The sequence below is a fragment of the Eublepharis macularius genome, chromosome 12 (assembly GCF_028583425.1).
Source record: "Eublepharis macularius isolate TG4126 chromosome 12, MPM_Emac_v1.0, whole genome shotgun sequence".
In the NCBI taxonomy this organism is placed as follows: Eukaryota; Metazoa; Chordata; class Lepidosauria; order Squamata; family Eublepharidae; genus Eublepharis; species Eublepharis macularius.
In genome coordinates this window covers 13328637-13345822 of record NC_072801.1, presented here as the reverse complement: position 1 = coordinate 13345822, position 17186 = coordinate 13328637, and the positions used below count along the sequence as shown (strand labels likewise).

General features: G+C 46.3%; 1 protein-coding gene across 1 annotated transcript; it reads left to right on the top strand.

Annotated features, from left to right (window-relative positions):
• The first annotated feature begins 5068 nt into the window (after window positions 1-5068).
• Window positions 5069-15807, top strand: FBXL16 (F-box and leucine rich repeat protein 16). Its single transcript, XM_054992364.1, has 5 exons — window positions 5069-5776; window positions 8058-8566; window positions 12126-12210; window positions 14964-15027; window positions 15659-15807. Exons 1-5 carry the CDS (start codon window positions 5069-5071, stop codon window positions 15805-15807), a joined length of 1515 nt encoding a protein of 504 aa, XP_054848339.1.
• The last annotated feature ends 1379 nt before the right edge of the window (window positions 15808-17186 follow it).

The window sequence follows — 17186 nt, the reverse complement described above, 5'->3', positions numbered from 1 at the left end:
TCATAAATGGTCTGGTAGAAAGTGATAGAAAGTGGCCAGTGGCCTTTTGATGGTCTGCTTTCTTCTTTCTGTCCAGCCTTGCCACGTGAACACTCACTAGCAATATTTTTAAAAGCCCCCCCCCCATCACTCCAAAAGGTAAAACCGGGACCACATTTCTTTCTCCGTGATGTGCTTTTTCTCCCAACAAATTTGCAGAGAGGGCACGCTCATTTGTCAGCTCCCTCCATCTCTTCTAAATGCAGATTTCTATATTCTTGATTGGAGAGTAATAATCTAGAAGATGATTCTTCCTCTTCTGTTTATCTCACCGGCTTCCCAGCAAATTAGTGAATTAACTTTGCCTCCAACATTACGGCATGATTTGCAATATAATGATCATTGCTATTATAAGGATCCCAGAGGGGGTAGCTGTGTGAATCTGCTGCAGCAAAAATAAACAGGAGTCTTGTGACACCTTAAAGAGGAACCAGCTCTTATGCTAGCATAAACTTTCCTGGCCTGGAGCCCCACTTTGGCAGATGCCTGTAGTGGGCCCTCAGTACGCAGACATTTAACATATGCTTGCATGGAGTGGAGTCTCCTTTGACGGATGCCTGTAGTGGCTTCTTAGTAGTGTGTCATCCATGTTATGCTAGAATAAAAACCGGTTAGTCTTTAAGGTGCTGAAAGATGCTTGGTTTGAGCTTGCCCTATGCTTCATTTACTGGACTTCAGAGGAGCATCTGATCTTGCTGCTTTACCAATTTAATCAGCGTATGAGTCCTTAACTTCTTTCCTCCTCCTCTCATCCATAACCCCAGGCAGATCGCTGCTAGCCTGAAGGAAGGGATGGGAAGTGTGGCTATCACCCCTGAAACTAACACCAAGAAATATTTACTGCCTCAGCTCCAGTCCCCATGAGGCAGCAACGTTCATTCCCCCCTCCCTCTGTTCCCATTAACTCCATTTGCACATCCAAAACAATGGACAAATATCCTATCTTCACAAGGCGTGCTGTCATTTGCAAATGCATCTTTAAAAAATAGTCTTTCTGATGGCAAATCTAGATGGCTTTGGGAAAGTTTATATACAAATCTGTTGGTTTCCGACTGAAAAAAAGTTGGCATTGGCATAGAATACAGTAAGGGTGCTAAGACAGAATTTGGCCCAGAAATCCGGGTTTTAGTGCGTGTTTTCAGGACGGCAGATGCAAATCAGCATATACCAGAGGCCATTTCGTTCAGGAATTTTGGAGAGTGGTTCACAAAGAGATATCCAACATGGTGGGTCTTTCGTTGCCACACTCTCCAGAATTTCTCCTATTGGATTTTTGGCCCGACTCTGTGCTAGATAGGAATACTAGATCTCTTGTTTCAACATTGGTTGCCTCTGCTCATTTGGTTATCACTACGAATTGGAAATCCCTTGTAGGCCCATTGCTAAAAAAAATGGTATCAGAAAATCTGGGAGCAATATTTGATGGGTAGGATTATGCACAGTCCATTTTTTGGGAACTTGCGTATGGTAGTCCCTTTATTCAAATATGATGAAATATGGAAACCAGTTTTAGATGTTTTAAATGCCAAAGAAGTAATCCCCACAATACAACAAAGTTTAAATGCTTGTTTATTGTAATTCTTGGGTTTTTGACAATTTGCCAAGAGTTGTTTCAAATCATTTCTTTTATGGTTTAATTTTTTAAAATCCCTTTCTTGTTTGTATTTTATGGTTTTATCATTTCTTGTATTAAATCTTTTTCTTCTTTATTAAAAAAAAGCGTATACCAGAGGTTCAGCGCCTTTGCCCTTGAGGCTCCAATGAGGCAGAAGATATTGTTCACTACATTCTACGCTGCCCCTTTAATGAGCTCATTAGAAACAAATTTTTGAGCCACTCCTCACAAATTTCTCTGGTTCAGAGGAGGAATCCATCAAGTTTTTATTGGCTGATGCCATCTCAGATGTTACGTTTATGGTGGCCGCTTTTATCTTTCTATCAATAAACATAAGGAAGAGACTAATCCCAGCTGCCCCTACAAGACTTGTAGTTTCCATGAGAATTTTAGCCAAATTATATACACATTTTATTCCAGCATTTTATTGTATTATTTATTTGTACAGATATTTTAAATTTTATTAACTTGTATTTTGTTATGATGGACTGTCTAACTTGGGCTGTTTTCACACTGCTTACCGGCCACGGAACATTGCGCCGAGCTCCCGGAACGAAAGTGTCTTCCTGGCGCGATTTCGCATGAGAACTGCCGTTCTTGTGCGAAATCGCACCAGGAAGACACTTCCGTTCTGGGAGCTCGGCGAGATGTTCCGTGGCCGGTAAGCAGTGTGAAAACAGCCTTGTACTGAAATGTACTGTGCTATGGAGTTAGGATGTTATGGTCTACGGCCACAACAATAAATATTTTTGTACTCTGCTCATTCTGTGGCTTCTTTTTCTTTGCAAGCCTGATTTTGGTACCTGTTGCACATGTAAACTGAAGCTGGGAGGCGTTAATCATTTTACTAAAGAAAATGTGAAGATTTTCTCTCCTCTGTCGGTTATGAACACAGATATTCACAGCATGTGGTACAATGACTCATTGTGCATGAAAGTACCACCATTAATTCTGCAATTCAAGGTGACATTGCCAGGCCTCACCCCCTGACATCACAAGGCCACGCCCCATGACATCATCAGACCCTGACAAGTCTCATGGTTTTGAGATGCTCAAAATCTGGCAACCTCTGCTGTGAGAAGGATGAAATTTAAATCTGAAAAAACTTGGTTCTGATCTGTTTCCCTTATATGACTGCTTTTAACTTGTTTTTTTTTTAAATGTAGGCAATCTTAATTACACATTTCCCATATCACATCTAGCTTGTCCTATGGCATATGAGTTTTGAAAGGGAGGATGATACTTGTTTGGATCCTAACTGTGGGGATGGGCCGTTGCTGGGGGGGGCGGGGAACAAAACAGACAAATTGGATTCAGATGCATTTCCTTTACTGTGCATCAATTATGTAGATCCACAAACTGATCAAAAAAGTACTTCGCTGGGCATACAAATTAAGCCTGCAGGGCTGAAAGCCGTAGATTGCATATAGCAGCATATGCAAATCAGCCTGAAAGGCTTTTTCAGGCTATGCCAAAAAAAAAATCCGAGCGTTTGATTAATATGCTTTTTAGTCGGCCCTCAGACGCATCACCTTCAAAGTCAACAGTGTATCAGTTAAGCAGTGGTTTCATTCTGATTGTAAAATCCAGATAGACTTATAGGAAACGTCCTGCTCTTCTCAACAAAATAATGACGACAACAACAACATTCAATTTCTATACCACCCTTCAGGGCAACTTAATGCCCACTCAGAGCGGTTTACAAAGTATGTTATTATTATCCCCACAACAATCACCCTGCAAGGTGGGTGGGGCTGAGAGAGCTCAGAGAGAGCTGTGACTGACACAAGGTCCCTCAGCTGGCTTCAAGTGGAGGAATGGGGAATCAAACACGGTTCTCCAGATTAGAGTCCTGCCGCTCTTAAGTGACTGACCCAAGGTCACCCAGCTGGCTTCAAGCGGAGGACTGGGGAATCAAATCTGGCTCTCCAGATTAGATTCTTAACCACTTCACCAAACTGAATGAATCCAGACTTCTGCCAATCATGTGGCAACTGTAAAGGGGTGGGTTTTTGTTTGTTTGTTTGTTTGCAGAACAGCCCCTGAGGAGGATCAGTGTGGAGATTTGGGATTTCAGAAGCAGTGTCACAAGTAGACATGGGCACGAACTGCTTTACGAACCAAAAAAAACCACGAACCGCCTGATCATCTGTTCCCGATCCGGTGGTTCATCAGGGTCCGTGGCCAATGAACCAGCGTTTGTTGGAAGCCCAGTTCGTTGCATTCACCCTGGTTCGTGAAGCCAGACATTCAGGCACCATCAATCAATTCCCTTGGAAACGTAGCTGGGGGAATGCCTGAACTCTGTCTGCACTCCTTCTGTCACCCTGGAAACACAAATTGACGCCTAGCTTACCTTGATCGGCAAGTCTTCCTTCCAACCAAGGAGCTGCAAATTGGTTACAATTGGTTACATGGGAGAAGACACCCAGGGGGAGGGAGGGGGAAGGGGGGGTGTTCTGTAGCCATGGGAACGCCAATCTCATCCCTGCAAACCCTGATAGGCAGTTCTGACAGCCAACCCCTTGTACACTGAGCCAATGTCAACTGGTGGCTCTAATTGTATCAAGTGGGAGTTTCCTGGGGGCCTCGGATTGGAGAGGGTATAGATCCCTCCAAGATCCCTATTGCAATCTTGAACAAACTTGGGTGCTGGCTGGAGGAGAGTCTGCTAAACACTCCCTGTGAATATGGGCTCTCTAAGTGCAACGGGGGCTGTTCCAACGCCCACGAACCACAAACCGTGAACCGGTTCGGTAACGGGAAATGTTTATTACGGTTCGTTTGTTCATGGTTCATCGGTGGCACCAAACCATGAACCACAGGTTCGTTAATTTTTTTTTGGTTCGTGCCCATGTCTAGTCATAAGTACTTCCTAACTTGCACCCATGCTGATTCTGAGGGAAGGGAGCAGAAGGGGGAATCGGAGATCTGCCCAGGAGATCACAGTGACTGCCAGTTACACAAACACTACAGGGAGATAATGGTGGTCAAATCGTAACGTGCATTCCAGTTCTTTGTTGGTGTCTTCTCACCCTCCCTCCATCAGCCCCATCCCTAAAGCTAACTGCATATTTTAAAGAATTAATGTTAACGATGGTTAGTTTGTGAAACCCAAATCCAGCTCACAGACAATCAGTCAAAACAGATGCTTCTTTTATTACCTTTGCTCTGGGTTAAGCGTCTCTGTAGACAGGGAGTTCAGAAGGGCAGCACTGGGCTGCAAGCCAGGATCTCTGTGTTCGTATGTCACGCAGTGAATAGCCTCTCCTGTAAGTGGTTTATTTGGGCTCATGTCCTGTTAATTAATTGCTGGTGCAAGGTGTGCAATTTAAGGGATTTCTCATTTTAGGAGTTGCTTCGGTTTTGCCATCTAATACCCTTCACCTTTGTATTTCAGAGTGACCTTGGAAAATGTCGAACCAGAGTAACGGTGATACCAAACCCCCATGTTTACCCCGGAACGGACTAGTGAAGATCCCGGCCCAGGCCAATGGTCTCGGTTCCGCCAGCATCACCAAAGGGACGCCTGCGATGAAAAACCGCTTGTGCCAGCCTTCTTCTGTGCCTGCCATCATCAGCCCAGCCTTAGCGAATCACAGTGACTTGCCCATACCCAGCCTAGCTTCGCCATTATCCTTGGCTGCACTATCTGGGGTGCCATCACCTTCTGGAGCTGCGGTGGTGGGACTCAATGCCAGCGAGATCTGCTCAACAAATGGGGAAGTTTCCTCCCTAGAGGGCCTCTCCAATTCCTCCACCGAAAGGCAACTGGCCGTGGATGAGAAGATCCTCAACCGTCTCTTTTGGTACTTTTCCGCCTGTGAGAAGTGTGTCTTGGCCCAGGTGTGTAAAGCGTGGAGAAGGGTCTTGTACCAGCCCAAGTTCTGGGTGGGCCTAACACCGGTGCTGCACACCAAAGAGCTCTATAACATTCTGCCCAGCGGAGAGAAAGAGTTTGTCAATCTCCAAGGGTTCGCCATCAGGGGCTTTGATGGTTTCTGCCTGGTTGGAGTCTCCGACCTGGACATTTGCGAGTTCATAGATAACTATCCTTTGTCCAAGAAGGGGGTGAAGTCCATGAGCCTTAAGAGATCGACCATCACGGATGCAGGCCTTGAGGTAGGTCTTCAGCACCTGAGCTGAAAACCGTAGCAGTCTTAAATGCCTACTTGGTGTTTTTCTGCTTGCAGTACTCCTTTTTCCTCCTCAGTGCATTTTCTCCTTTCTGTATTCATTTAATTTATTTTTACTTATTTATTTTATTTACATCATTTATAGTTCGCCTTTCTTACTGTGGATTTCACAGTGTGAGATTAGTACAGTCAATATCAAGGACATTTCTGCCAACAATGCCAAGGGTAAATGCCATGGGTAAATAAATACAAGTTTAATCTTGTACTTAATTTCAGATACCTTCCTGGCTTTGCTTCTCCGTGTTTGTTGCCTGTCTTGTCTTCTGTCTTATTTTCTCTGAGACCACTGGGCCATCTAGTCTAGCATCCTAGTTCCAACAGTGAACTGTTTCCCCACCTATAAGTGGGCACAGAGGCTAAGGGCTCTCTCTGATGTGACATTCCGCATGCGCCCCTCGGACTGTGTGATGACGTCACTGCGTGATGACGTCATCACACAGCAAGCTGGCCCCATTGGCTGGCGGGTGGCTGGGACGGTGTGCTGAAGCTACCTGCGCTCCCAGTCAGCCGTGGCGGGTGGCTGGGGAGGTTCTGCATGCCGCCCTGGACACCTGCCATGCTTGGCCCGTGGCTGCTGCACCTGACCGGGGGCGTGTGATGGTGGTGGCGGCGGCAGTGGCAGCGGTGGCACAGGGCTGGCCGGCTGCAGCAGCTGCGGGCCAGGCACACCAACTCCTTGGCGCACGCCTCCACCCCAGGACCCCCTCCGGTGCCCCCTTCGGCGCCTCAGCACCCGCAGCACCCACCTCACCGCCTCAATGGTGGCACCGGCCCTGGCTACATCTACTGGGAGTGAATTCCATAATTTAATCAACACAAACACATGAAACTGGCTTATACCGAGTCAGACTATACTGTCAGGGACACTAGTAGCCACTCCGACTGGAAGCAGTTCTCCAGGGTGTCACGTCAAAATCTTTCACGTCGCCGATTACCTGATCCTTTTAAACAGAGATGATGGGAATCAAACCTGGGACCTTCCGCATGCAGAGCATATACTCTGCTCCTGAGCCACAGTTGTTTCATTCAAAAAGTACTTCATTTTGTCAGTCTGGAATCTATAATCTATCCGCTTCACCTGGCGCCACTGAATTCCATTGTGACGAGAGAGCAAAAGTTACCTCTATCCACTCCCCCCTCCCATGTACACACCTTTGTTATGCCCTCCAAGTCGTCTTTTCATTAAACTGAAAAGCCCTTTCATATAGGAAAGGAGCTTTAACTTCTTAATTATCTTCATTGCCATCTTCTGCAATTTACCCAGCTCTGCAATATAATTAATGTGCGGAACTCACTGCCGTTGGATGTATAGACGACCACTAGCTTAGGTAACTTTCACAGGATGTGGACAGATTCATGGAGGAGGGATCTACCCATAGCTATTAGCCATGATGCTTAGCTGGAACTTCCACATTCGGAAGCTGTGCTCCTCTGAAGGCCAGTCACTGGCAGGAAGCATTGGGGCGGGGGGGGGGGCTCTGAATTCTGTGCTCCTTCCAGACCAGTTAGACTGCTGGCCTGATCCAGAAGGGCTCTTCTAATGTTTTTACATGCCATTTAGACACAAGTAACACAAAAATAATTTTGAAGAATATGCTTATTTTTACATACAGAAAAAAATGGGCATCCCTGAAATATACCCACCTAAGCAGATGGCTGGCTATTGTGAGTGATTCCACACACGTTGGATAATGCACTTCCAATCCTCTTTATAGATCATTTGGAATGGATTTTTGTGTGGGGAACAAAAAATCCACCTCAAATGATTGATAAAGTGCATTGGAAGTGCATTAAAGCCAGCAATGTAGAATTTTTATTCCTTAGATTTTTAGATCTCACCCATCCCCTCCAAGGAGCTCAGAGTTGCATATGTTGTTTGTCGGATTGATTGATTGATTGACTGATTGAGAGAGATGGGGGATTTAGAAGCTTGCATTCAAATCTCCACTCTGCCATGAAGCCCACATACACACTTGAAACTTCCTTATATTGAATGAGATCCTTGGTCCATCAAAGTCAGTATTGCCTGCTCTGACTGGCAGTGGCTCTCCTGGGTCTCAGGCAGAGGTCTTTCCCATCACCTGCTATGTTCTCCTTTTAGCTGGAGATGCTGAGGATTGAACCTGGGGCCTGTGTGGCCCCTTCCAATTCTGTGATTCTGTTTATACATATGGTAGAGCAATGAAACCCATCGTCTCTCTTTGCAGGTAATGCTGGAACAGATGCAAGGCGTGATGCGGCTGGAATTGTCCGGGTGCAACGACTTCACCGAGGCAGGGCTGTGGTCCAGCCTGAATGCCCGCATCACATCCCTGAGCGTCAGCGACTGTATCAACGTGGCCGATGACGCCATCGCTGCCATCTCCCAGCTGCTGCCCAACTTGACCGAGCTGAACCTGCAGGCCTACCATGTGACGGACACGGCCTTGGCCTACTTCACCGCTAAGCAGGGCTACACAACCCACACCCTCCGCCTCAACTCCTGTTGGGAAATCACAAACCACGGGGTGGTCAACATGGTGCACAGCCTCCCCAACCTGAGCGCACTCAGCCTCTCGGGCTGTTCCAAGGTGACAGATGATGGCGTGGAGCTGGTGGCGGAGAACCTCCGTAAGCTCCGCAGCTTGGACCTGTCGTGGTGCCCTCGGATCACGGACATGGCGCTGGAGTACATCGCCTGCGACCTGCACAAACTGGAGGAACTGGTGCTTGATAGGTAGGGGGATTGGTTGAACTGCCAGATAATGGGTCTGCAGCAGCCGAAAGGCAGTTCCAATTCACTTTACCAATGGCCTAGTCCTCAGTGAGGAGATAAAACTGTGTAGGATGGGTGGGTGGTAACACTAGGGTTGCCAGGTCCCTCTCCCCTCCTGCTGGGAGGGGAGAGGACCTTCCACTTACCTTGTGCCGTTTGGTGCTCTGGGTGCATGCGCGATGACGTCACTTCTGGAGGTGATGTCATTGTGCTGGACACGCAAGTGCTCCTGTGCTCTGTGTGGGGCTAATTCGGCCCATTTGGGGCCAAAATTAATTCCAAACTAAGTGTGGGATCATTCGCATGGCTGGTGCGACGACGTCACCCCTGGAAGTGATGTCATCCCCCCACCCGGGGAGTGCACGCATCACATGTGTTCCTGTGGTGCTTGCCAGTGGTGGGTGACCTCTGGGGGCTTGCCACCTCCCGCCGATCACTGGTGGGTCAGCGGGCAAGGAGGCAAACCCCTGGGAGTTTGCCCACCACTGGCAGGCGCCAAGGAACCCTAGGTAGCACATAACCTCCATACAAAAAAAAAAATCATCTACAGAGAAGTTTAGGATGATAGAGAGAAGCTGAGCCAGAAACGTTCTCCTTGACACGCAAGGATGCTTGACAGGGAAGCATCCAGTTATATGAGGCCCCAGTTCATTTCTAAACCAGCACAAAGCCAGCTACCGGCCCAGGGCTTTTTTTCAGCAGGATCTCTAGGGATCTGAGATCCGGCACCTCTGAAAAAAGATCACGACTGGTGGCCCCGCCCCCGGTACCCAAAGACCTGTTTGCCGCCTCCCCAGGTGGAGCTTCTCCCGGGCCGCCTGCTTCATCGGCCTCTTCCCTGGCCTTTCCCTTTTTCCCACTGCCACTCATGATATGGAATAGACCTTTCATCCACACATTTCTCTAATCATTTTTAAAGTCCCCAATACCCTCTAACAGTTGCCACTTCATGTAGCAGTGGCAGTGAAGAGGAAGAGACGTCAAGTCTGGGAAGCAGCGTCACTTCCCGGAAGTGATGTCTGGGAAGTGACATCATCACGCATTTCCGGTGGCACGCACGCTTCACACACGCACATAAGCTGATAGAGAGATTCATCACCTCTTTTCCCAGAAAAAAAGCCCTGTACAGGCCTAACCACTCACGATGAGAAGTAGATCTATGTGCCTAATAACACCAGACAAATAGGAGCTAGAGGTTTTCTTTCCACGTCCGTCAATCCAGGCTTGATTAGCAGAGGAAATACAGATAGGCAAGAAAAAAGCAGAGAGGAGAGTGAAGCAAGCAGAGTGTGTGTCTCGAGTGGGAGGGAACCTTCCGCCTCTCATTCCGCCCTGTGGAGGGATTACTTCCTGAAAAAAGCCATCATCTGGAAGAACTCTATGGTTCTCCTTAGGCTACACACTGCCCAGCCAGTGAAGATTCTTTAATCCAGTGCTGCCCCCTTGTGAGTTGTCCTTTCATGCACAGGAAATCAATGTCAGTCTGAAAGATTTTTAGGCACAGCATCCAACTTCCGATGTAGTCATTCCTCCCCAGAGGGAGGAATTCTGTGGGGTTTCATGTGCTTTTCTACAAATTTCAAGCAGAAGTTTGTTGTGCTCAGTGCTGATAGGCTAGCACCAAGATCGTCCTGAGGAAACCACATACAATGCCCAAAGTTATACACTTAAAAGTTTCGTTTCCTCTTTTGATGACATGGTTTTGTACTAGAGTTGCCAGCTCCAAGTTAGGAATTCCTGGAGATCTGGGGGGGTGAAACCTGGAGAAAGTGGGGTTTGGGGAGGGAAAGGACCTTGGCATGGCATAATTCCATAGAGTCCACCCCCCCCAAGTAGCCATTTTCTCCAGGTGAACTGATCTCTGAGGCCTGGAGACCAGTTGTAATTCCGGGAGGTCTCCAGCCACTACCTGGAGGCTGGCAACCCTATTTTGTACATAGAAACTCCCCCCCCCCCCACTCCAGCTTCTCCTGGTTCAATTTCTAGGATTTCCAAGTAAAAGTAATGCTATGTCTTTGTAAACTTGTACTTATTTACCCTATGACATTGTTTATGGAAATGTCCTTGATACTGATTGTACTAATCTCACACAATGTAATCCGCCTTGAGTCTCAGTGAGAAAGGTCGACTATAAATGAGATAAATACATAAAATAAATAAAAGGTGCTAGGCTGGGAAATACTCCTGCCTCAAGTTTTGGACAGCTATTGTTTGTCGGACTTTAAGGCTCGGACACATCATAAGGTCATTTGATATACTTAATTTGCCAGGTAGGGGCCATGGCCCGCATGCGGAATGTCCCAGGTCCAATTCCTGATGTCTCCATCAAAGGATCTCTGGTGTTAGGTGAAAGATTTTTCTCCACCTAAGCCCTTGAAGTACCTTAAAGCAGACAGTAGTGATCTAGATACACCAGTCTCCTTCAATTAGGGTTGCCAGCTCCAAGTTGGGAAATTCCTGGAGATCTGGGGGGTGAAACCTGGAGAAACCTGGAGAAAGTGGGTTTTGGGGAGGGAAAGGACCTCGGCATGGCATAACTCCATAGAGTCCACCCCCCAAAGTAGCCATTTTCTCCAGGGGAGCTGATCTCTGTGGCCTGGAGACCAGTTGTAATTCCAGGACATCTCCAGCCACCACCTGGAGGCTGGCAACCCTACCTTCAATGGATGTAGATACATGCACCTTTGGTTATCTCTGGAAAGTTGTACACAGCTAGCACTATCAAACAGTTACAACAAAAAAATTGTGGTTGCCTTTGGTCTTGGTGGATTGGTCTCGATGTATTAGGAAGCCAATACCTTAGTGCATTGGTACTATAATGAGGCCAGAGAATTTTTTTTTGGTTGAACAAAGAAAGTTGCAGCACAGCATGAATACTAGAAAAGTGTCTTGACCATAAGCTCAAGTGTCATCCAGGGCACCGTTAAGCAGCATCCTAGTAAAGAGTCCAGATGCATCTGACGAAGAGAGCTGTGGTTCTCGAAAGCTTATGCTACAATAAAGTTGGTTAGTCTTAAAGGTGCTACTGGACTCTTTACTATTTTGCAACTACAGACTAACATGGCTAACTCCTCTGGATCTATGACCATGGAAAGCAGCATCCTGAAAGCCAGTGGGTTTATGACCTTGCTGTTCCTCTCTCCTCCCTGTTTACACCACAGCCTGTTTGGAAAGGATCTTACTGAAGTCCTTTAAAGGCTTGTGGTTTTCCCTCACCCCCGTTCACTATGCTTTTCTTCAGGGCTTTTTTTCTGGGAAAAGAGGTAATGGAACTCAGTGGGTTGCCCTCGGAGAAAATGGTCACATGGCTGGTGGCCCCGCCCCCTGATCTCCAGACAGAGGGCAGTTTAGATTGCCCTCCGCAGAGGGCAATCTAACCTCCCCTCTGTCTGGAGATCAGGGGGCAGGGCCACCAGCCATGTGACCATTTTCAAGAGGTGCTGGAACTCCGTTCCCCCACGTTCCCCCTGAAAAAAAGCCCTGCTTTTCTTCTTAACATTGTGATTTTCCACTTCCACAGGTGTGTACGGATCACTGATACTGGACTCAGCTACCTTTCCACAATGTCCTCCCTTAGGAACTTATATCTCCGCTGGTGCTGCCAGGTAGGATAAGTCAGATGCATGCAAGACATTTAACTAGCAACTGGAAAAGCACTGGATGGTGGGGAGAATCCCTGGGGTCTGCTTCTCAGGGGTGGGAGTACACATCTCCTCACTCTCTGGCTCCTTCGGGCTGGTGCAATCTAAGGACAGTTTTATTACTGTTTAATTCTGAAGCTCGGGAAAACGTGGTGTTCCTTTTCCATCTTGGGCTCATACTTCAAGCCTTCTTCGGTGTGCCCTTGTGCCACTTTTTCACCTCTGAGGGTCTTGCCATGTTTCACAAGGGGAAGGGGTGACAAAGGGTGGCTTTCCTTTGACTGTCCCCACACCTCTGTATCTTCTCTCTCTCTTCACCCAACAAGAAGCTGCAGCCAATCCAGTCTTCTGCTGAATAGACTTATTAGTTATGTGTTACTGAATATTATTGTCTTCTACGCACGTTACATTTTCAATGTGTAAGGGGCCCTGACCTGACCTAATCAGATTTCAGAAGCTAAGCAGGGTCAGTTGCGGTTAGTACTTGGATGGGAGACCACCAAGGACAACTAGGGTTGCTATGCAGAGGAAGGCAATGGCAAACCTTCTTTCAATGTTGCCTTCAAAACTCTCTGGGTTTGCCATAAGTCAGCTGTGATTTGATGGAACTTTACACACACAGGCTGTTTCCTCATATCCTTAAAATAGTGGCATGCTCCCAAAACACTGGTGGCTTCTTTGTGCGATTTTTTAAAAAAATGGACACAAGGCGTTTTTTTGGCACATATCATGCAAAGAAGCCACCAGTGTTCCAGGAGCACACCGCTATTTTAAGGACGTGAGGAAACGGCCACACTTTACACACACATACCTTAGGGCAGGTGTACTCCAAAGAATGTTAAGACAATCATATTAAGACAATACTTTCAGACTGATTCATTTTTTTTTTTTACTGAAGACTTGAATATTCAAAAGCTGTTACCTCGGTCATCAGCTGATACTGGGACTGTCAGCTGCCAGCTTCCATAATCACCATGGTCTTAAACGGAATTAATAATCGTTGTCTCTTTCAGAGAACTGTAGTTCTGTGCATTGTGCTGTAGGAAAAATTAACACAATTTGAGGCATCAGTGGTGTTTAGCCAGGAATAGTTGACACAGGCCATCAAATAACAAAAAATTATCTCAGCATTGTATGTGGGCCTGCCTCATTCCTAAATCCTTGAAATGAAAGCAACAACTGGCTGCTCTCACAGTTCAGCACGAAAACTGTAAATTCTAAAAAGTAAATGTGTTGGAATGAAGCATTCCTCCATGAATCACCTGGCTGAAAATCCTATTTAAGACTCAACTGTTAGGACAGAGAATGGGGATTTCCAGGGCTTTCCCCCCACAGCTGGAATGCTGTGGAACAGCATTCTGGCACCCCTTGAAAGAAATCACATGTCTGGTGGCCCCACTCCCTGATCCTGTTTCCTCCCATGCGCAGCTTCGGGCAAAGAGCAACAGTGTTATTGCTGCTTGCAAGCGGTAAGAAAAGTGTTGCTTTTAAAGCCTGCCACTTTTCAGCTGATGGGAGGAGGATTCTCACTATCAGCTGAAAAAAAGCTTGCCGCTTGCCTTGCAAGAAAAGTGTTCCTGCTTTCAAATCCAACAGTTTTTTTCAGCTGATAGGAGGGGGATCTCCCTCCTGTCAGCTGAAAGAAGCTATTTTAAAATACTGGCAGTTTTTTCAGCTGAGGTGAGAGGGGCCCCTCCTCCTCCCCCCTTCAGCTGAAAAAAGCAGTGAGGCATTTGAAAGCAGCAACACTTTTCTTGTCTCACAAGAAAAGTGTTGCTGCTTTCAAACCTGGCAGCTTTTTTCAGCTGACAGGAGGGGGATTCCCCTCTTGTCAACTGAAAAAAAGCTGTTTTAAAATGGCAGCAGCTTTTTCAGCTGAGGGGAGAGTGAGGAGGGACCCCCTCCTCCTCCCCCTTAGCTGAAAAAGCAGCAGGGCATTTGAAAGCAACAACACTTTTCTTCCATGTGTTTCTCCATCATTTGCCTCTTGAGAGTTCCACCACCTCTTTTCCCAGAAAAAAAGCCCTGGGGATTTTTAACAGGGAATGCTCAGAGCCTTCACCAGGGCCGTTTCCACATGTTTTTAAAAAGACTTCAGATGTCTCCGTTTTTGAAATGATTGCAGACTGTTTTGGTCTGGTTTTTTGGCACCTTTTCTGGGACTGTAACAACAACAACAACAACAACATTCAGTTTATATACTGCCCTTCAGGACAACTTAATGCCCACTCAGAGTGGTTTACAAAGTATGTTATTATTATCCCCACAACAATTACCCTGTGAGCTGGGCGGGGCTGAGAGAGCTCTAGAGAGCTGTGACTAGCTCAAAGTCACCCAGCTGGCTTCAAGTGGAGGAGTGGGGAATCAAACCTGGCCCTCCAGATTAGAGTGGCATGCTCTTAACCACTACACCAAACTGGCTCTCTGTGGGAAATTGTTTCAAAAACTGTGGGAAACTGTTTTGAAAACAGAGATGTCTGGAGACAAGGGGAAAAGCCACCAGCGTTAAGTGAGTGGGCCATCCTTTTAAGGACGTGTGGAAATGGCTCAAGCTATAATCCCCATTAATCTTTGAGAGAAAGCCATGAGTGGTATAAAACTGGATGGATGCAGGGAATTGCAGTGTAGTTTACTACCAATGACTTGGTAATTATCAATTGGTTTCAACATTTTAGGAACCCCATTTCTCATTCATACTTCCATTTCTACTGTTTCAGGTTCAAGATTTTGGCTTGAAGCATCTGCTGGGAATGAGAAGTTTACGTCTGTTGTCTCTTGCTGGTGAGAACTGGACTTAGGGCAACCTTTTCATGATATGAGGCTGAAAGAGAGTAAACCTCTGTAGGTGTCACTGGACCACAATGATGGGAGGGGGAAGGCTAAACTCATTAGACTCTGCAAACGAATCCGTAAAAATTAATGGATTTCCCACTGTTGCATTCCTGTATTGATCCAGAAGCTCATTCTAGTTCAATGAAGAGAATTTCTAAACTTAATTCCAAAATGGAAGTATGTGCGACTTGCCTCAACTTTGAGTTTGTTCCATTCAAATGCATCTTTCTTTAAAATATCTTTATTTTCAAGGCACATGTGCACATTGATAAAAAGCAATCTGAGAGAATCATATGTACGATTGCATCAAGACAAGCATAGGAGCACACTGGCAATATACCACATAAGAAGAATTTTGGAGATTAAAATGCTCCTGTTATGGGATTTCTTAATGTTATAGTTTTTTTCACTACCTGAGATCCTTTTAGATCGAGGCCTGGGACCTTGTGCATAGAAAACACGAACTCTACTATTCAGCCCAAACCTTTCATCTGAATGTTACCCTTTATAATGTTCCGTTTGTGCTCATCTGCAATTCAGTAGTACTTTCTTGGTCATGGGTTGCTTTTGGTTTTTCCAGGCTGTCCTCTGCTGACTACCACTGGACTTTCAGGCCTTGTCCAGCTTCAAGACCTGGAAGAGCTGGAGCTGACGAATTGTCCTGGGGCCACCCCTGAGCTCTTCAAGTATTTTTCTCAGCATCTGCCACGTTGCATGGTGATTGAATAAGCAGCTCCTTGGAAGAATTTGACCAACTTCTGGAGCCATGTCCTCCAATCCCAACCCAGCACTGACCAACCAATCAGAGTCATGGTTTTATTTATTCATTTAATATATATAAATATATATATATATATATATTATTATTTTTCCGGGAGAGATGCTGTGACTTCAGACATACATACACACACAAAGACAGGCAAACGCAATGCATACCGAACAACAAAAGAACTTGATCATTTGAACGGCAATGCACAGAGATTTGGGGTGGCGCGTGCATTCACATACCGTATTCCATGGCAGTGAAAACTTGGAAGAATCCCTCCTCGAGTTTGTAAAATCCCCATACCGTCATTATCTCCCGTCTTCCTTGTAGTGATCTGTCCTGAAATCTTAATTTTTGAAAAAATAAAACTAAAAATACACGCAAACAAAGAACCAAAACCAAATGGAAAAGGATATGGAAAACGGGCAAGGGATCGTAACGGCGGATTGGAGAGTTGGTGGAGCGTGGTGTTTCCACTCAGTGCTGGATCAAAGCGGTTTCTGTCCGAGCATCTCTCATGTCGTGGCAGATAGAAGTTTGCCTGTTTGCCCACCCAGTCAAGATGGGTTGTGAGGCAAGAATAAGGGTCGGCCCCTCTTAAAGGCCTTCCCAGGTACAGATTCTGAACGGTCGGGCTTGGAGTTGGAATGGTAAGCGTCATTCACTTTCAAGACAGAAAGGCGACAAAAGGGAATTCCTTAGGAACAGGAGATTCCTGGAAGGAGGATGGATTATCTAATGCATCGGGCTCATCTTTGAAGTCCAAGAATGGGACGCTATGGTGAAGTGTTTCTTAAAAGGGGAGGGGGCAAAAAAGAATAAGCAAACCGACCAACGCTGTGAAAGAAAAACCTTGGAGCTCGTTTCTGAGCCTCTTCGGAGGTCAAGACTGGCTGCTCCTGAAGGCGAAGTGGATGTGTTGTTGACTGTCATTTGCCTTCATTGGAAGAACATACTGGGGTGCCAACTACCCCAGGAAATGGATTTAATGAACTCACCTGAATGAGGCGGAGGCGACGCGATACTTGGCCTGTAGTCGTCTGCCTCCCTTCTGTTTTTATTTTCTTTTTAACGTTTGGAAATGATGATGATTCTTATTATTTTGCTAATGAATAAGATTTTTTTTCCCCTTCTTTGGAACAACCCGCAGCCTTCGCATGCTCGCTTGCTTCCGTCTTGTGGTAAGGTAGACTCTGGATTCTGCTTTGGCTTGGGCAGGGCTGCGGGTGGCAGTCTTGACCCCGGCTTGGCTTGTCTGTTCCAGTGTTAAGCTGGTGTGGTTTTGTATCCCATCCATGTTCCGTTGACTGGGACAAAGGTTTAAGCTGTGAGTTCTGCTCCT